The sequence below is a fragment of the Orbicella faveolata genome, unplaced genomic scaffold, assembly GCF_042242905.1.
Source record: "Orbicella faveolata isolate gen_17 unplaced genomic scaffold, um_ofav_v1 contig_34, whole genome shotgun sequence".
NCBI lineage: Eukaryota > Metazoa > Cnidaria > Anthozoa > Scleractinia > Merulinidae > Orbicella > Orbicella faveolata.
Window position 1 is genome coordinate 20960299 of NW_028301563.1, and position 21176 is coordinate 20981474.

The 21176-nt window shown below is 39.3% G+C and overlaps 1 protein-coding gene and 1 long non-coding RNA gene across 4 annotated transcripts in view; one reads left to right on the forward strand and one right to left on the reverse strand.

The window, feature by feature from the left end:
- The window catches only part of LOC149105246 (uncharacterized), a 75847-nt gene that overhangs the window by 23097 nt on the left and 31574 nt on the right, over positions 1–21176 (forward strand). The gene's annotated exons all lie outside the window — the stretch shown is intronic.
- LOC110064068 (uncharacterized) lies at positions 1146–19406 on the reverse strand. Of its 3 annotated transcripts, none has more exons than XM_020771072.2 (20): positions 18950–19406; positions 17699–17797; positions 17339–17449; positions 16107–16223; positions 15842–15955; positions 15545–15655; positions 15025–15132; positions 14496–14648; positions 13776–13871; positions 13536–13652; positions 13121–13237; positions 12857–12967; positions 12181–12309; positions 11291–11413; positions 10656–10769; positions 7170–7289; positions 6502–6600; positions 3545–3649; positions 2981–3183; positions 1146–1411 (listed from the first exon to the last, which is right to left on the reverse strand). In XM_020771072.2, exons 1-19 carry the CDS (start codon positions 19404–19406, stop codon positions 3017–3019), a joined length of 2568 nt encoding a protein of 855 aa, XP_020626731.2. In that variant the 3' UTR covers positions 1146–1411; positions 2981–3016. The 3 variants fall into 3 exon arrangements, with proteins under 3 accessions (XP_020626731.2, XP_020626730.2, XP_020626729.1); XM_020771071.2 differs by having other exon boundaries at positions 1146–1417; XM_020771070.2 differs by lacking the exon at positions 2981–3183 and having other exon boundaries at positions 1146–2254.

A 21176-nucleotide genomic window follows, 5' to 3' on the forward strand; every position in this document is an offset into this window, starting at 1 on the left:
CCGCCTAGAGTATTATATTACAGGCTTTACGCAATTCTCAAGACGCCATCCTTGTCTTGTTGTTTACCTCAACATAGGTTTACCTCAACATAGGGTTGAGTTGCCTCTAACCTTTATAATCGAGATGTTTCCTCAACAAGTTTTCCAATCTCTTCTCGTTATCTCGGTTATTCTAAACGATAGAGAGAAATTATACAGTCACATCGTCTCTTCAAGCATTGTGTGCCCTTTAATTTGTGCTCTTGGACGGGTAAAAATTTAGAAAATTATTGTCCTTTCACTCATTAACTTCACAACAACAGCCAGTGTGTTTTATTCTTTGCTCTATTCAACGAAATTGTACAGGTTAGGTCAGTCTTACATTTTTTGGAGTCTTAAATTCTTCTAAACTTACCTAAAATGGCCCCTTATACGTGCCCTTGCGAGCAATAACGGTAACTAATAAACATTTGATCATATAACCTTTATTGACACAACTTCTCTAGGTCAAATGCTTTGAAAATAACTCTATTGACCGACTGGGTCTCAATTCAGGGTTTGGTCAGACGTATGTTTGTATACTGATCTGCTGGGTTACAGGGATGGTGTATTCGTGTGTCGTGTGAGCGCTCGTCACCAGAGCAGCCTGCACCTCAGCCATAGCCAGCGGAAACTTGGTTCCGAAAGGTGGCTCTGCAGACGCATGATTTTATCGGCTAGATTCGTAGACTAAGATTTTCACTAACTTAATTCTCAGTATCCACTGGTTGATCTTTATCCAAAGCCGTTCAGTTACAACACCTACAAATATTCTAAAAATTCATAACGGGTCTACAGGAAGAGTTTTTGGGAGTTCTTCTATAACGAAACACTGATGGGTGCCACTTGCGGTCAGAATTTTACTTTTTATTTTATTTCCTTTGTTAACAACATTTAAGTTCGGTAAGTGCTCTGATCGAACGGTTTTGGCAAGAGTTCCACCAGTAAATATTTTCGGGAATGTAACCAGTGCTTCTAGTCAACTCACAACTAATTTTGCGAACAGACATGGCCGAAATTGAACGGATTTTCACGAAGGTACTATAACTTTTGTTACGGTATAAATTTAACCTTTAAGTGACATTTTTAAAATATAAAAATTAACCATACCAATTAACGCACCTCTCGACGTTTCAAAGAAACTGTTTATTTAATAGGAAGATATACACATATGACTACAATTATTTAAAGCCTTGACTGATTGAGGCACTCTCTCTTCTTTTACAATCAATTACTTTTATTGAGGTTGCTATATTATTAGTATATTCCCTATTTAACATTTAATTTCAAATTTTTCTTGCGGTAGCATCCAGTTAATGCTCAATCTCAAGAGATTTTTTACTTAGTTCACACGATTTTGACACTTTCCTTCTCTTCGTCTTAGGTCACTATCCTGCAACTTAACCATACAAAAATCAATCGGTGAGAGTTACATGTAAACGTTTTCATTTAAACTAACAAAAGTAGAGAATTTCAAGCAAAATCCATCCCTCATCCAAACGTTTCTTTACAGAAAATCAATAGCCATAAAGTGCCTTGTAATGTGGCCGGTATGGCCTATATGATCTGTAATAAGGCCTGTAATAAGACGGGTAGCCATAGTTGACAGGGTAGTCAGAATATTGGGGATAATCCATGGAAGGAGGACCGTAGGATGTTGGGGATGATGGAGCTGCGGCGGATGGGCTACCAACTGGAGGCGGGGGAGCGGGAAAGGAGGGAGGACTCGAAACGGGTGGAGGTGGAGCCGGAACGGAGGGAGGTGATGATGGCACTGGAATAGGAACAGGAGGAGGGGGAGCTGGTACTGGTGATGGAGCTGGAGGTGGTGGTGAAGGTTGTGGTGGAGGAACCGGAGGAGGTGGTGAAGGTTGTGGTGGCGGTACTGGAGGTGGTGGAGATGGTTGTGGTGGAGGAACCGGCGGTGGTGGGGAAGGTTGTGGAGGCGGAACCGGAGGTGGTGGAGATGGTTGTGGTGGAGGAACCGGCGGTGGTGGGGAAGGTTGTGGTGGTGGAACTGGAGGTGGTGGGGATGGTGACAGTGGTGGCGGTGATGGTGGTGGTGGTGTAACTGTCGGAGTTGGGGTATTTGGTGAAATGTGTGCACCAGTGTGGGGTGTCGTTTGTATTGTGCTCGGGATTGGAGGAGTTGGTTCAGTTTCTTCTTCTTCTTCTTCTTCCTCCTCCTCCTCTTCTTCTTTGTGGTCACCGTTATGTATAGCGTAAACTGTCACACCTGTAAGTCACCGTTTAGGAAAAACAATTCTGAGTATTCTGTTTGTAACAGTCGTAGTGGGTTTTTATGTTGCGTACGTACCGTTGCCAGTTTTGTGTCGCAGTGTATTCAGTCCTCCTCCAACGATCTCCACCACCACTTATATTAAAGGATTAAAGCATGGGACGCAGTGTATAAGCCTTTAGACACAGAACCAGCGCCAAAATCAAGATTAGAGATCTTAATCTATTTCTCTTACAATTTGAAACTAGCCAGAGTGAACGGAAGTCTCTCTCACACCCTATTTCAGTGGTTCTGGGAAGAGACGTTAACATCTGAGATTCGAGCCAAAGAGTTTTACACTTCATAGGTTTTTAAAGTAGCTAAGTTTATTGAAATCGATGAAAAATAAATAGGTAAATAAATAAATTGTAATTGGCAGAGGCACGTGCCACAGAAAGACCTTTCGTCCATTTTTTCGAGATCTATTGGAATTTAAAGCGCTGGTTTCGCTGGAGGGAGCGAGAATAAACAACGAACTCAGCTGGTGAGAGGGGAGCGTTCAATCTACTGCGTCGTACAGCGTCATGCTTTCTCTTCAAGATTAGTTTTTGGTTGTTAGTTTCCAATCAAGTATACCACATACCACAACTGAATCAATGGTTTTAATTTCTGACGATACTTGAGAGATGAACGTAACTCGTAATTCAACTTCCACTGTTTTGCTGTTCGAGCCTATAACATTACCTTACTCTATGCATGCAAGGTCTTTTCTCAAGTTGACTATTTATGGCTTCCCAGACTCGATTTTACTTGACTGTGAGTTTGGCTTCGTTTGTACGGCACGTAGTACATAACAGGTTGACCAAACTGAGGAGGTGGTGGTGGTGGAGCTGGTGACGGTGGCGAAGGAGGAGGAACTGGAGGCGACGGAGCGTAAACGTGTGGAGCTGACATTATAACCATCATTAATACAATGTATCATTACATGTAGGCTTTCCTAAAAATAACCGTATTATTTTATAGTAATGAATATTAAAAGAATAAACTACGACGCTTCGAAGTCATCTTGACTCCATTATCAAGTAGCTAACACCTCTACTTGATAATGGAGTCAAGATGACTTCGAAACGTCGAAGTATTCAAATGTATTTCGAAATGTTCTCTTATTATTATTTTATTGTAGCTTGAAAATAAGAGTTGTTATAAAACCTAAGGATTACTCAAAACCAGGTTAAAGAAAAACAGTAAAGCAATGCCTTTCTTCAACTTTTAGTTGATATTAATTGCTTTATTAATGTTTTGACTTACGTATGCAGCTGTTTCCTTGCATCTGATACCCTGGTATACATTGGCATGCTCCTTGTACACAAGTAGAGTAGATGGGACACACTGTGGGACAGCGCTTGTGACGAGCTAGAAAAAGTTGTCACGGGATAACTTAAATTCTTCACAGCTTTGTTTGACAATCAACTATGACATGTTTTCTGATTGAGAAACCACAGGTCACCCAAGCGTAATATATGAGTTCGTATGGATAACTGTGGCTGAAATATAAGAGTTTGTATGGATATTACAAGATGATATTGAAATCGATCAATGTATGGGTAATTTACCCACTAAATACTCTTGAACATTCAATGGTGTCATTTTTTCTCATCCTAGAGAGTTTAAACGAGATCTGAGCGAATTTTGATTTATTTACCATACGGTGTTATAATAAGAGATAAGGTAAGAAACTTTGGCCAGTTTGACGACAAAACACTCCTCGGAAACGGGTCGAATTTGCACACAAAAATAGCATTTACTCACAATATTTCTCGCTGAACTCACAGTGTAAGACCTGTGCTTTCTCTCTCTGCAATCCAATGAAACACACATTCAGGTTTGACCGTGTTAACTAAACAAAAAGTTGAAATGACGCCGCTAAGTTGTTCAGTTTTGCTGTCGTCAACCGCTCGGCCGAGACTGGGAACGTGGTCAATTATCAAATCACGGGTGGAGGGCACGAGATTTTTTATCGAGCAAACTTTGTCTCACATGTCTGCTGGTCAATCGATCTTTGCTCATCACCGTACATAATTAACTTACCACACTCGTACAGAGGTATGAAACTCCACTGTTTTGTTGCTCTTTTGTTGCTTTTGCTGTAATCCTAAACTCTTTGGCTAAAGCAGAAGTTTGTAAGATTAAAATCTCATGCCCTCCACCCGTGAGGTGATAATTTACCACATTTCCAGTCTCGGCCGAGCGGTTGACGACAGCAAAACTGATTACCTTCGCTGCGTCAAGCATAAATTGCCGCTGTTTTGGCCGCCATATTTCAACTTTTTGTCCCGTTAACGCGGTCAAAACCAAATAATAATAATAATAATGATAATAATAATAACAAACGAATCTTTAATTAACTTACTTACCAATTAATGTGCTTCATTGGATTGCAGAGAGAGAAGTACAGGCCTTACATTGTGAGTTCAGCGAGAACTATTGTGAGTAACTGCTATTTTTGTGTGCAAATTTGACTCGTTTCCAAAGAGTGTTTTGTCGTCAAACAGGCCGAAGTTTCCTACCTTGTCTCTTGTTATAACACCGTAGGATAGAATATCAAAATTCGCTCAAATCTCGTTTAAACTCTCCGGAATGAGAAAAAATGAAAACACTGAATGTTCAAGAGTATTTATTCGGTAAATTATCCATACATTGATCGATTTCAATGTGGTCTTCTAATCTCCATACAAATCCTTATAATTCAGCCACAGTTTTCCATACAAACTCTTACATTACGCTTGGGTGACCTGTGGAAAAACTAACTGAACCATTGCAAAAAAAATAGTATAGAAATATTATAATAGTGTGATTTGACGCAAACGTTTGAGAATTGTTATAATCGGGCGCGACCTGTCAACTACGAATAGGAAGCGGAAGAAAATTGCAGTGTTGGTGCTGATTGAGATAAGTGTAGAGAACTCCGTCTCCGCATTTGACCACTTTAACAAATAGATTCCATGTTGCCGTGTGTCTGTTCAGTAACTGAGCACAGACGACGTCAAAATGTAATAAAAACAAAAGTGGCACGCGAGGCGATAGACAAGTATGTCACTGATGCTCCAACGATATTTGACGTCATCTGTGATCAATTTCTGAAGAGACGCACGGCAAAATGGAATCTATTTGTTTTATATAATAAAGAAACAAAAAATTTTAACGACGTCATCTATGCGCTTGTCCTCTAAGTGATCATACGTAAAAACCAATCTAAATGCGAGCATAATTTGACTTATGACACAATTACGATTGGTAGAATTCTACTAGTATACTAATGCAAATGCTGTAATTTGATTGGCTGAACCATTGGACACTATCGGCCATTATAGTTAACCACTAAATTTTCTCCGATTCTTATTGGTTTAAGTTGATCACGTGACGCGATATTGTTCATACGCGGAGAGACACTATCAGCCCATAGTGCTCGTCCGAGGAAAATACCCTGATGGATAGTACTCGTCCGTGAAAAATTTTCTGCAAACAAGCGAGCTTATAAAAAAATAAACAAATGAAATTGTATTAAGTGGGTTTTGTTTATTTTCCTTTTTAAATTTTACATTTGGTTTTCACAGCTTTCTTCCAAAAAAAGTTGAAAATAATTCGATATGACTTTTGAACTGGCACGCAGAAGAAAATTTAGTGGTAAACAATAACGACAATAGAGTGTTCATGTCTCGGAACTATCGGTCTGATAGTTGCCCCTTGGAAATTTGATGTTCTTAAAACTAGCATATTTGCCCTCGAAGGTTCGCTTCTCGGGCAAATATTTGTTTTAAGATCATCAAATTTCCGCAGAGCAACTATCAGCCAATAGTTCCTCGACAGAAACACTCTATTGTTTAATTAGTGTTCAGTGGTTTGGTGTGGTTGAAAAAATGCAACGTTTCCACGTTTCTGCGAAGTTTTGCAAGAATATTCAGAGACAAATGAAACAAAATTCCTAAGAAGAGTAAAAGAAGGGCATTTACAGTTTCTTGAATCAAAAACCCTCGAAAGTTTTTACAGAAACTGATAAGCGCGCCTACGCAACTGCAAATGTCACATTGACAATTCAGTCCGCGCGAATTTTCTACAGCGTGAAGTTTAATACTAAGACGAGAAATAATTGGAATAATTATTTGAAGGAAAATTTCTATGAGGTGATTGTTGATTCGGCCTTCGGCCTCATCAACTATCACCTCATAGAAATCTCGAGCTCATAATCTAATTGTTTATTAGATTACCTTTGACACATTCATATCCTGTTCCTATGTAACCTGCCATACATCTGCAGCGTCCCCTGACACACAAAGCGTGGACATCACACTTGGCACACTTGTCAACTATTAAAAATGACGTCAAATATTTTAGATATATGTGATCAAAAACGTTGACAAACATTTATCGATTATAGGCACGAGAGAAAGAAAACACTCTTTTATTCGGCATGACCTTCACCGGATCGATTCACTTCTCTTTGACGGGGATTTGTCATTGTTATGTTTGCTCCTGCCCATTAGTACATACCAGAAGTCATTCAATTCATTTGCTCCAGCCAATATTGTATAGGTTCACAGTGATTAAAAATAAACAGACAAATGTAAATTAGCGACCGGTAAAAGGTCCAATTTAAGCAAAATAGGATCCATTTTACAAAAATCGCAAAAGGTTTAACTGACAAAAACAAAAGACACAAATTTTAATTTACAGGTAGCCGTTGAGTCTCCCCATCAAGCTCCTTCTCATAGCCTTTACATCGACTGAGCAACGTCAAAAAATGTTTTTCATAGTTGAGCCAAAAAACATATTTCTTCCAAGTTCGATCAATATTCATTGCCTACATGGAAAAACATGCTTGCTGCTACCACCCCAGTCACTCTAAATAGTTTAGAACTGCAAGAGAAATTGCTACCTTCACAATGTGCTCCGGTATATTGCAGATCACAGTGGCAGTCATATCCGCCTTGAACTTGAACGCAAGTGCCACTATTCAGGCAGGGATTTGGATGACAGTAATCTTTGGTTGGAGTGACTGGAAGTGAGAACGGAAACAACACAAAAGTTACCCAAGAAGCAAAAGCTATTCTACAGCCCATCGGATCGTGTGCGGCAAGATGACGTCAGTTCCTTAACAGCACCAGTTTGAGTTCAAGAGAGTCATGTATCCTTAAACTGTAGGGTTATCTCCAACCTGTTAAACACCGGCTGAACATACTTGAAACTCAAGGTCTAGTGGTGTATTAATTGGTTTACCAGATATTTGATGTCACAAACATTAAAACCTTTCAAAAGTATTTTTTTTCCTGGTGTTATAATTACTGACACTATCAGTATTTTAGTAAAAGGTTTGAACCCAGGAGTATCAGTAGTTCGTATAATGTGATCGTCCGGGTGAGTGTAGTCCTGAAAAACTGACGTTTCGACAACCTGAGCGGAAGTCATCTTCAGGGTCAAGTGAATAGTGTTTGTCAGTCGATGATGTTATAAGTCTGGTCCGTTGAACGTGATTGGTCAGTATAGCCATGATGGTATTGGCTGAAAGATTCGTGTAAAGTTTGTTATCAGTCATTGGTGGGTTTCGATCCGTCTATTGTTAGTCAAATAGGTCGGTTTTTGGTCCGTGTATTGTTAAGTCGGTCTGTTAGAAGTCCGTTTGTCGGTTTCGTTTCCGTCGTGGATAAGTCGTTTGTAAGGCGCCGATAGTTGTTGACATCTGTTAAGAGGCGTTTGTTCTAGAACAAACGCCTCTTAACTGATGTCCGTTGAACACACAAGAGGCCATCCAGATCGTCAAATCCACCTGCAGACGTCTGGTCAAAGCGCGGATAAACGACTGTTACAGAAGACTCAACTACTGCAACAATAAACCACAACAACAACTTGACAAACTTAAACAACTGTTACCGACTAACTTACTTGACACTGTTATGACAATCGCCGACAGGCGAGCCGACAAAACCACAGACCGCGTTCGTACTGAACAAGAACGAAAACTGATAACACTTCAACGCAATAAAGACAGAAAACGACCGAAAACTGACGATAACTGGGTCAGGAATGTTTCTTCCCGCCTCTTAGACAAAACCGAGACTCACGTACTGTCCTACGGACTAAAACACTCAGTGACGCCTAAAACGGAAACCGACCGAGTCTATTGTATCTAGTGTCGAGGCGGTTCTGTCTCGTCAGCGAGACTTATCAGAACTGATCTGCCAAGGATAGCATCAGAAGTAGAATTGCTTCCACGGTACAATCAGCCTCTATACCTGACAATAACTTGACAAAAGACGAACAACAAGCACTGAAACGACTGAAAAACGACAACAACATTGTCATACTACCAGCCGACAAAGGACGTGTCACTGTTGTTGTGGACAGGACTGACTACTTTGACAAAATGGACGCACTTGTTAACGACAAACTTACGAAGAACTTAAACACGACCCGACGCCAGCAATTCAACGTAAACTTAACAGCAAAATACTTACGCTTAAAAAGACTGACGCTATTGACACTCAACGCTACTATCGACTGAGGTGCTCATTACCTCAACCACCGAAACTTTACGGACTAAAGACGAAACTGTATAAGCCTGGTATACCGATGCGACCTATAGTGTCATTCTGTGGGTCCCCTACGTATCAACTGTCTAAGTACTTGACGACCATACTGCAACCCCTTACTGACAAATCAAGACGCAAACTACAATCTACGGAGAACTTAATTGACGCTATTAAGACAGTACAGATACCTGACGACTACAAAATTGTGTCTTTTGATGTGAAATCACTGTTCACCAGTATTCCACTTCAATTGGCATTACAGTGTACCGAGACCGCTATACCACAATCTTCTGTTAAACTACCGTTACCGACAGAAGACATCATGGACTTACTGAACCTTTGCCTAACATCGACTTACTTTCAGTACAACGGTAAACACTACAAACAGTTGCATGGAACAGCCATGGGGTCGCCTGTTTCTGTCGTTGTCGCAGAAATTGTAATGACACACGTGGAGGAACGCGCCCTTGCAACTTGCCGACAAACGATACCGCTTTGGTTACGCTACGTTGACGACACCTTTACCGCCGTTCACAAAGACGAAATTAACGATTTTCACGACCACCTAAACGAACAGAACGCCGACATCCAGTTTACTAAAGAGATCGAAGAAAATGGAAAACTTCCTTTTCTAGACTGTTTGGTAAGCCGCGACAACAACGAACTACGAACGACAGTGTACAGAAAACCGACGCATACCGACAGATTACTTGACGAATCATCCTACAACCCGACTTCACACAAAGCCACGACTATAAGACTTTGACGAGACGAGCGCAACTAGTTTGTGACACACCGGACAGCTTACGTGACGAAAACAGATACCTTGAGCGTGTTTTTCACAAAAACAACTACAACGCTGACTTTATTAGACGAAACATTTACCGACCTACTGAAGCTGACGTTACGAACAGGAACCCTACACCTGTTACTACAGTGACCATACCTTACATTAAGGGCACTTCTGAGACCATCTCACGGATCCTGCAGCCCTACAACATCCGTGTAGCCCACAAACCTACAACTACGTTACGACACTTACTGACTAACGTGAAAGACAGAGACGAACCTAACAACAGACAGAGAGCAGTTTACAAGATCAAATGCTCCGACGGCGAGGCTTCCTACATTGGTGAGACTGGCAGAAACCTTAACACGAGACTGACTGAACACAAACGAGCCACGAGAAATGGTGATGCCAACAATCACATTGCTGTACATCATCAACTGACAAACCACAACATTGACTGGGACTCTGCTCAGTGCTTAACCTACAGTACAAACTATTTTCAACGACTGACTCTGGAAAGCTGGTACACTAACCTGGAACAAACGTCTCTTAACAGATGTCAACAACTACCGGCGCCTTACAAACGACTTATCCATGACGGAAACGAAACCGACAAACGGACTTCTAACAGACCGACTTAACAATACACGGACCAAAAACCGACCTATTTGACTAACAGTAGACGGATCGAAACCCACCAATGGCTGATGACAAACTTTACACGAATCTTTCAGCCAATACCATCATGGCTACACTGACCAATCACGTTCAACGGACCAGACTTATAACATCATCGACTGACAAACACTATTCACTTGACTCTGAAGATGACTTCCGCTCAGGTTGTCGAAACGTCAGTCACCAACAACAGTTCTTTTCAGAACTACACTCACCCAGACGATCACACTATACGAACTAATATCAGTATTTATTATGACATACTCTTCAAGCGCTCCCAGATAAAACAATCTGCTACTTGATTTTGGCGGTTTTCTTCAGTTTTTCTCATAGAAAATGCGTAAACTAGTAACAACAAAATAATCACCTTTTTTCTTTTCGCATCGATCTCCAGAGAAGCCAGGCTGGCAAATACAAGTTTGTATGTTGCCAACAGGTTTGCAGATTCCGCCATTAAGGCAATAACCTGGTGTGCATATTTCTGTTAAAAAAGAAAGCAAAGGTCAATCACAATATAATTAGACACTCAATTTTTTGTGTCAGAAAACTAATATGTCTATTTATAACTGCTAATAGTATACGGGTAATCTCCCTGGGAAAGTACTTTTTCCCGAAAGTAACTTTTCTTTTTGAAATGACGAGGCAAGATTTCTAACAAGACAAAACTCAGTTAGATGTCAAGCCTGTGATTCAGAGCATAGTCCGCGCGTATTCGCTGAAAAGACAAGTTGAAAATGTGGTAAAAGCACTGAAAAGAACTGGGGTGCAAGACTGCTGTTCTCAAGTGTGGCTTAATGAATATGAATATCCAATTTCAGGCAAGAACTGTATGGCTATTTACGACATGAGCATATGGAAGTCTGAAAGTTGACTATTGGTCTCGTCCTACTCTCGTACTACTGTTACTTTACTCACATCATCTAGCCTATTCATTTCCACCGGCATTTTTCAGTGTTTGCGATACTTGAAAGATACATGGACTGAATGTCAATTATTTCTTACCTTTTTCACAATGAGTTCCAGTGAATCCTTCCGGACACCTGCACACGTAGGCTGTATTAGTGTTGATGGACTCACAAGTTCCTCCATTTCTACATGGATTGGACTGGCAAGGATTGTTGGTTTCTGTTTAAATACATTCAATAATTTCTTCAGTTTTCTGCTCTATTCTGGTTTTGAACTGGCTATGGGTCATTCAATTTACCCGATTACAAAAAGTGGTCTTAATGCAACAAAACCGAAGAAAGCCCGGCTTGAAGAAAGGGTATGAAATCAAATAGGACCATGAGTGGTTAAAAGCAAAAAAAAACGGCTTTTACTAATCTAAGGAAGACAAACTAACTTTCGTTGAGTCCAATAGGCATTTTCTCATGTTCAAAGTTTCCTGTATTTACTTTCAGACTCATGTTTCTAAAATCTACCAACATTTATAGGATCATGGTCATGAATCTTTGCTCAGAAATCTCTTTTTCTACCAACCTTGCGCTGACTTTACCCACACCAGGAATAGATCAAAGAGGCCCTTCACATCGCGATCGAATGGGAACACCCTCGCTAAACAGCAGGCTCAAACTGCCTCACTTCTTTATTGCTTTCTTTTCATTAGTTTTTCATTATTAAGGTTTTCTCACAATATTACCTTTAAATAGCGATCATTCATCCATTTGTCTCGTAATTAGTGCACTGGGAACTACCGATATAGCCTTAAAAATTAACACTTCCTGTTATTATTCTCTTTATGTTATTGACTACTCATTTTATAGTCATTAAGATGCTGTAATAGAGATATTGAAGCATCAGGACATGAACTCCTCCAAGGTCAAAATTCTTGTCGTCTTTCTTAGGCGTTTATTTTTATTCTCGTGTTTGTCTGAGTGTGAAAATGTACGTACTTCCAAGGTAACATCCGTCCTCTCTGAAATCCATCTCCTCGCTTTCACAATAACAAGCCCCGTCTGCGTCACATTTCTGAGCGTAAACAGGAGGAACTGCTAAGGGGTTACCCTTCGGGCAGCCGCATTCTTAAATCAAAGGAAATAGATAACAACATTCGCGTCAAAGATCACAAGAATCTTCAAAGATTATAAAATTGGTGATTAAAAGGTAAAGGTGATGATAGATGCTTATAACTCGCTCTCGCTCAAGCCCCTTCATGTTTTTTGGCACAGGGCTTTATATAATTGCAAGTTAGCTTATGTGCCTATTTACATAAACAGTACTAACAGTGTAAACCTCAACAGCACTTCTTCAATCGTATTGATATCACATACATAATTCAAGGTGACTACAAAGTGAGAGTTTGCAACCCTAATTTTTAGGCGGCGAGACTGAGGCCAATCGGATTGGGCCTCAAACAGGCCACTAAATGATATGCCCTATTCTTGCTATAACCCATTATTTATTATTATAGGTTCAGAAAGGAGTTGAGTAAATAGCTTCAGAATGAATGATTGCCCGACCTGGTGTTCAGGCCAAACATTGTGCAGATGCAATGTGGCCTTTGGCACAGCATGTTACCAAAACCAAGCACTAAAACTTTAAACGACTGAGAAATCAGTTATGGGTTACCTTTACAGGTTGGTCCGGTATACTTTCCTTTGCACTTGCAAACGGCCTTCCCGTTTTCATCCACACAAGTTCCTCCATTCTGACACGGATTACTTAAACACGCATCGATGGCTGTAAAAAATTATATCAAAGTTTATAACTCTAGCACCTTATGCTAAGTTTGATTGCTATTCAATTTGCACATTATGTCGTTAAGTTAACAATAATGATAATCATTCTAGTGAATTAAAAGCTACTATAACTAAAGATATTACTTTTACTTACGACGTTCGCAATTTTCGCCCGTGTATCCGTTCTCACAAACGCATGTAAATCCACCATCACGTGTTTCTACGCATTTTCCATCATTTTTGCAAGGATTAGGGACACAAGCATCTTTATCTAAAACATGTTCAGATAAGTCGTATTATTATTAGGCTGTGTGTGAAACCTTTAAGATATTGCTTATGATTCTGAAGCGTTTTTCAGTACAAACTCGACGTTATTTAAACATTTCCGAAGTAAACTGCGTGAAAAAGAATTTAAAAAAATAAATAACTGAGACAAAAGATCGCTATCGATAACTTATGCAACCGGGTTCAAAGTTGCTCGCGTATTTGTTATTAGACTAATCGAGTTTTGAATAACCAGGCTATGGTAAAGAGGTCGTCACTTGAAAATTCGGTGACTTATATCTTACCTTCACAGTGCTTGCCACTTGTTCCCGGAGGACATTCGCAATCATACTCTCCTGCCTCGAGTTCTTTGCACTTAGCCTCGTTCTTACAAGGATTTGGGTGGCAAGGGTGAGGAATTTCTTGTTAAAAGAAAACATTAGTCAGAAAGGGAGGCAATGAAATGTGGAAACAAAATAAATAGATATCTTAGTTTCTATATCTTAGATATGTTAGTTTCTTCAGAAAGGTCACTTTATCCTTACTTCTGCATATAAAGCCATTTCCATAAAACCCTTCCACGCAAAGGCAAGTGTCGTTGATGCATTTGGCATTGATGTCGCACTTTTTACATATATCCACTGCAAGAAAAAAAAAGTTGAATTGCAATCATAACCGGAGGACTTAAAATTGTTTTAATACATGTCTAAGTAAACCATGCATATAACCAGACAGTGCTCTTGCAGACTTTGGAAAATCCAGCCATTAAAATAACCGAGGATTGACGATCTGTATCATTCAAGTCAATTTTGGGAACCGGGAACTTTAAGGCTTCTTGCTTAGCTGTTCAAAGAGGTTTCGATTTACTTCATTTACGAGATGCATTGACCGAGAATCATGTTGTGATGAACTACATTAGCTCACAACAAGCCAGTACCACCAAGATAATAAAATACCACTGTTTTTAGATATAATCGACCTTAAATATGATATTTTAGAGACAAATGAGATATGTCTGAAAAAAAATTTCGTCCCTAGCTTTCATCTTAAACAAATTTCATATTGTTTGTTTTGCTTCACCTGTGTCGTTAGAAAAGTAACGTCAATTTGTATTTTTTCAGAGGTTGAACGTTAATTTTTTTCTGAGTAAGTTGCACCATAAATATTTATATAAGACCGAGATAGGTCTCCATTTTGGTGTCTTTAGTTATTCGATGATGTGTTGTTATTTTGCACGTTATCAGTGACAACCAAAGGTATCTTACCTTCACAGTTTGATCCAGTAAAGCCTGCCTGGCAGATGCAGAGGTAGTGAAGAAAGCCCTGATTCCATTTATCAGGATACGCGCTATAACCACTGTACGAGTCGATACAGATACCGCCGTTCAAACAAGGACGATTGTAACACGGATGAGGAACTGCAAACAAATATGTATTGTATATTTGAGCGTTGGAACAATAAAATGTTTCTTTCTTTGCTCTTAAAATTACCTTAACAATAAATAAACTCTACTGGAGAGAAAGTGAACAGAGGACGAGCCATGTTGATACAAAATGCTTCTGACAAACCTCCAGCAGGAAACGAAAGACCTATCATAGAGCTGAAAATGCATCAGCTGTATTTTGGCTAACACTACCTAAAATACCACGTTTAGGTGAAAATAAGAAAGATTAAAAGTATTGTTAACCGACGTTTCGATGCATCAAGCAACTGATTATTCGATCTCTTAAGTGAATATAACTCTCAGCAAAGGTGATGTGAATGAAAGAAAAGATAATTTTGTTAAGACATACTTTCACACTTATTTCCTTTGTAAAGCGGAGGACAGTAACACTTGGAGTGACCGTAAAACACTCGACAATGTCCACCATGCAAGCACGGGCTAGGATGACACACGTGACCTAGGAAATTAAACATAATGAATGGACGCGTGAGTACAGGCTCATCATTGTTGCAGGCAAAACAAACGCTCTTCGTTTTCCTCTGGCGGCCAGACTGAAACACGCGTCATCTTCTTTATCACAGACATATGATCCTATATGATAAGTGATAAATACCTGCTAAAACTCATGCTTAGAGATAAGTCGACTATCTCGTAACAAGACAACACAGTTGTCCCCAAACATCAATGCAAAATCGCGTGTTTGCCACAGAAATTTATTAAAGCAGTTCAGCTATTAGTAGTTATTGTCCCACTGTCTGCGTTTTATTCTTTTGTTTGTTTGCTTGATTTATTGTCTGTTTTTTTGTATATCGCCGTATCGTTTTGTTTGTTGATTGGTTACTGGAGAAAACTGTGTGAAAAATACTTACTTTCGCAGTTGCTTCCAGTGTATCCCAGTCTGCACGTACAGTTATATCCGAATCCGTCCTCATGGCAAGTTCCAGCATTAAGACAAGGGTTCGTGTAACACTGCTTTGTCTCTAAATTATTGGACCAGAAACAAGACAATAAGGATAACTTTGTTAGCTTAAAAAGAAATTCGAGATCTCAAACCCTATTGTGTGAGAAACTGGCTAAGGAAGATACTGCTGTTATTTTGCTTTCTATGGAACACAAAAATAGTTAGTAAGTAAAGCAAAGCAAAAATATCTTAATCGTGAGCTGACCTGTACACAAAGTTCCCTTGAAAGATGGAGGACAAATACAGACGTATGTATCATCTTTTGACTGCTGACATGTTGCACCATTTTTGCACGGATTTGGATCACACTTGTTTATGGCTGAAATGAAATCAACTATTTATCCAGTAAAACGGCAAAACTAATTATCCTACACAAAACCCACCTCTCCTTTAACTAGAAATGTCAAAAGTTTATTACTATCTTATGAATGCAAATGAGCACTTCCGAACTATACCATCATGGCACTTACAATCACAATGTTCTCCTTTGAATCCTTCCTGGCAAATACAAGAGAACTTTTCCTCAGAATCAGATCTCGTACACACGCCTCCATTTTTACAAGGGTTTGGGTGGCAAGGATTAGGCTCTGCGAAGAAAGTCAAAATACAGGTTGAAAAACGAAAAAAAACAAAGTCGTACGACGCATTTTATAAAAATAAATTAATTAAAGCAAATCAATGCAGTTTCGATTCTCCAGAAAACATAATTTATTTCTGTGTAATGTACTCTGTTCAGTGATCACACATTGTTGTATATATTGCTATATGATTCTTAACGTTAGCAGCGTTTTTATTTACATAACTTCAAACACATGCGAACTGTTTCTCTGTTGGTTAATGTTGGTGTGTCTTCGTATTCGTTTCTTTTTTTTCTGCACAGTGCTTAAATTAAATGACGCATAGTCATAAATGTTATCATATCTCTCAGTTAGTACGCGCGCTGTGATTGGTCAATTTAGCGGGCCGTTATCTACTGTATAGCCCGCTAAAATTTAAAGCTGTTTTTGTTGCCAAAATGTTTCGTGATTTATCGCCAAGTGTTCTTAACATTTTTAGCAATTAAAAGTTTAAAACTTTCTTTTGCTTCTGAAATTGTGTATTAAAACCAGCTAACGACTTAAGAGTCACTTAACAACGATTTCGAATTGAGTCGTTTTGCTTCCGAAGTGCGTCAGAAATTTGAAGCCGTTAGTCCGCGTGAAAAGATATCGTTCCCGAGCCCATCAGACACGCAGTAGCGATATAATAAATATCTTACTAACCTCGTCTTCTCGGTCCGTACTGTAAGTCACAGAGCGTCGTTTTCCCCTTCGATTTATGGCCCGTGCGCTTCGCGCTTACAGTACGGTCCTCGAACTCGGTTAGTAAGAGGTACACTGTATTTATATCAGGCCCACTAGAAATGATAAATAAAAACAAGCGTTTTGAGGTGATTCAACCCTGATGAAAGGGTTATCCTCAACAAAAAAAAAAGTCTCTTCATGCAGTATTTGACCGCTCTTGAAACGTTGTTCGGGATTATTCTGCACTTATGGTGCCCGCTAATTGGTTGTATCCATTTAGACTTAGATCTTAAAATAAGAGTGAATGTATGGACCGTTCAACAGGATAAAAAAGAAGTCGTTGAAGAGGGGTGGGCGTTAGTAGAGGTTCCATTGTATTATTTTGTTCTCGTATTTAATTTACGAAGCTTTGTTCTTACCTTCACAGACAGCACCAAGAAATCCATGAGCACAGTTGCATTTAAACGCACCAGAAATTTCGGTACAAGTAGCGCCGTTTTTACAGGGATTTGAAGCGCAATAGTTTCTATCTAAAACACAAATTGACTGATAATTATTGCCTTCAAATAACACGAATGATATAAATAAACGGAGGAGTATGAAATACGGTTCCTACATGTATATTAGAAATATTAAAACTTTTTTTTTACGCCTGACAGGAAACGTAACCAAACATAATAAAGCCAAAACTTCTCTTTAAGATCATGTTGCGGTCATGAAAATTGCCTAGAATATCTATTTGATCTCATCTATTAGATACTTGTTGATAGTTCTCTTACCTTCGCAGTTCTTCCCTCGAAATTCTTTCGGACATATACAAAAGTAGTCATGATGTAGCTGTACAAATATCCCTCCATCTTGGCAAGGATTTAAGTGATCTGTAAGAGAAGGGAGATTTCGTAGAGTGAACATAAAATCAGACCATGTTATACTGCTATACTAAATTTTGTATCACATACGGTGGTCATACGTTTGCGATAAACCTTTCAAACACCTGTTTTTCTAACAGAATAAGCACGAGCAGAAAATGGAATTATGAATTACGAACACCATCTTAGGGAGCACAACAATATTTTAAGTAAGTTAAACAATAATCATACAGGTACTTGCTTGGACGCGCGTCTTTTTATGCATTCAATGAAAAACGGACTCCACACTTTAAATATAAATGCTTTAGTGTTGATTTGTCGTTCAAGGTTTTAAATTTTGCATGATTTCATGCTGCGAATCACCAGTTCGCGCCAGTCATGCAAATCAGCGTGATATTTTTTATTAAACAGACCATTTTTATCAAGTCTCCTTCTCGCAAACCCAAATCACGATAAACTTCTGTTACCACTTTAATTGACAAAATCAACAGGAATGTTCTTGTTACCTAGAGCTTAGCGAGACAAAAGCCAAATAAACCCGTTAACCACAACCAATCAAACACTGTTTCATATAAATTTAGTTGCAAAGTGTGACAATCTTCCCCGTTATTTTACAATGAGAATTTAACGAGAAATAGGGTAAAAGAATCCTCTATAGACGAAAGGGTTAAATCACCGGCAGTTTAAGCCATCTGTCCACCATATTGCCATCCAACAACAAACTGGACAATACCTTAAAAATCTCATTCGTGAACTGCGTTACTACAAATATTACAATTTCAAACGTTTTAGACCAAATAAAAAATTATTTACAGAATGTTTCTTTCACCAATTAGTCGCAGTTAACAACAAAGACCGTATAGGTGCTTAACAGTGGGAAGGCCACAATCTGGTCAGGTAGAGACAATAAAACGACGATATAAATAAGAAACCATCTATAAATTTCGTCAATTATAATAATTTGGGTTTTTTTGGAAGTGAGTAGGCGTACTATAGACATCGTCTGGTTCACTGACTCGTTCAAATATATCTCACGTCCCGGTCGAGGGCAAGGAAATCTGTTTCCATATCACTAAGTTCACTACCTGTTTGAGCTTTCACATCCAATGCGAACCTTAACCTCTTTTGGTTATTAGTGTTAACAAGTCGGCTCATACTCACACTTGGGGCGCAGATGGAGATGTGAAACATGTACATGTGACGGTACAGCGTAAGGTATGGGAAACGGCTTTGGAACATACTGAACGGACACTACAGGATACGGCTTTGGAACAACATGGACGTGATGACTGTACAAAGGTCCTTGAATGATAGGATGATGGGAATATACCCCATAATTAGGAGGATATCCATTGACGACACTCAAATATCTTCGACTTCCACTCATCTCTTTAACTTCTTCAGCTGCAGTATTATTTGTCATAGTATTTAGCACATCAGCCGGGTTTTCGTCTTTTACTTCTCTGACATTAAGTCCATGTGCTTGATTGTCTTTGTTTTGAAGAAGCTTTGTCTTCTTTTTTAGAGCTACCGCATAACGTCGGCCCGCTGCAACGATGCTGGAATGAGCACATATACAGAATACCTCGTACACGGCTAAGAGTTTGAAGAAAAACATAATATTTGTTGAGGACTTCAGAGCCTCGGGGAAGTTAAATCATTCCATTGTTAATAAAGATACAGTTTTTCGCCTAAGCTAGTGAATTATTGATGCAATAACTGGTACGTTAAAGTGGCGCCTTTTTTCCATTTCCTTGAACAAATCTTGTCAGGGTGGAACAGCAATTAGGTTTAGCTAAACAGCTAACATTTTATTTGATGAGCGATCTAATTCTAATTCTAATCAGTAATAAATGACAAAACTCTCAAATTGGAAATTTTTAGAAAAGGTTAAGTAATGGTCCGCGTAAGAACTAGGAAGGCCAAACGCAAAATCGATTAAAAGGTGTGAATTCTTAATTATTAATTTCAATTAAATCGACGAATCTGATTGGTCGATGTCCAAAAATCGCCAAAAAAACAATGAAAAACCCGACATAAACAACACTTTTCTCCTTAGTTTGCCCCATGTCCCTTCTGTCTACCTCACGGTCAAATATTAGCATTGTTCTATGCGCCAATCAAAAGTTAGAGCGGAAAACGTGCATCACGAACGATCTCCGTGAGACGCCATCTTGGATTTGCGATTTGCGATCAGAGACTTTATCAAGCTTTCTTGTCCGTTGAAGGTGTCTTTCGAGTCACAATTGTTACGAATACAAAGGTTATTTTGTCTACTTCGATCTTAAAGTACGTTATGCTAAAATACTGGTGAAATGCCCTTCAAAAGTGGTTGCTGTTGTCCACAACACAGTGAGTGGGCATTTGGAAATGTTGGAATAAAACAGCTGCTTGCTGCGACTTACCGCGAAGAAAAATTTTCTGGCGCTGGTAAATGGAGTGCATCTGGGCACAAGGAACGCAAACGGAAGATATGTACCTTTTGTAGGGAAAGGATTCAACCACAAACCAGATGCGAAGAGCTAGAGGTAAGCTAAAATACTGTCACACTTCCGCATGTGTTACCATACTTCCCTCAAATGGCTAAAGGAATTACCAGCCTTATAATCGAGTTAGAAATAAAATGGAACGTCAAGTAAATAACAACAGCAATTTTATTACAGTGTATAGTATCAAATATTTACAATCCAACCCAAGGATCAGGATTGCATTCCAAACATCAATAAGCAGCTTTTTTCTTTCGTTAGTATTGGATATATGACGTTGGCGAATTGACCGGCAGGACGTTGGCGAAACAATCACAAAGCACAAAAATCCTATGAAACCTATTTACAAAACCTGATTGAAGCCTATATTCATCTGAAACCAATTAATTTATCCTATTTACAGAGAAGTTCTAGTTCGCACGAGCTGGTCCGTTAAGCCGAGAACAAGTCTTGAGTAGTTGGGCGGCAGTCTTTTCTTTGTTCTCGTACTTTTCCGGTTTGGGCAGGGCTGCACACGGGGCTTCAGCAAGTTCTTCCAACAGGACCTATAGACAGAAATAATAATAATAATAATAATTTAACCGACTAAAATATGTTATTTAACTTTATTTGCCGGCTTAGGGTCGGTCAGTATAGTGAAAAACTGTGACCTCGAGCTTGGAAATGCTGCCCTCGACCTGCGGCCTCGGGCAGCATTTTCAAGACCTCGGTCACAGTTTTCACTATACGGACCGACCCTAAGCCGGCAAATACCATGTTAATTTTTTTTTTCCTGCAGTAAATTGGCTTTACAGGTTACAAATGGGTTTGTTTACGCAACTCTTTGTCATTGAATCGGCTTGGGCGCCGTCCACTAATGATTTGTAAAAAATCTTGGCAACGAGTTAGTAGCTCAGATAGAA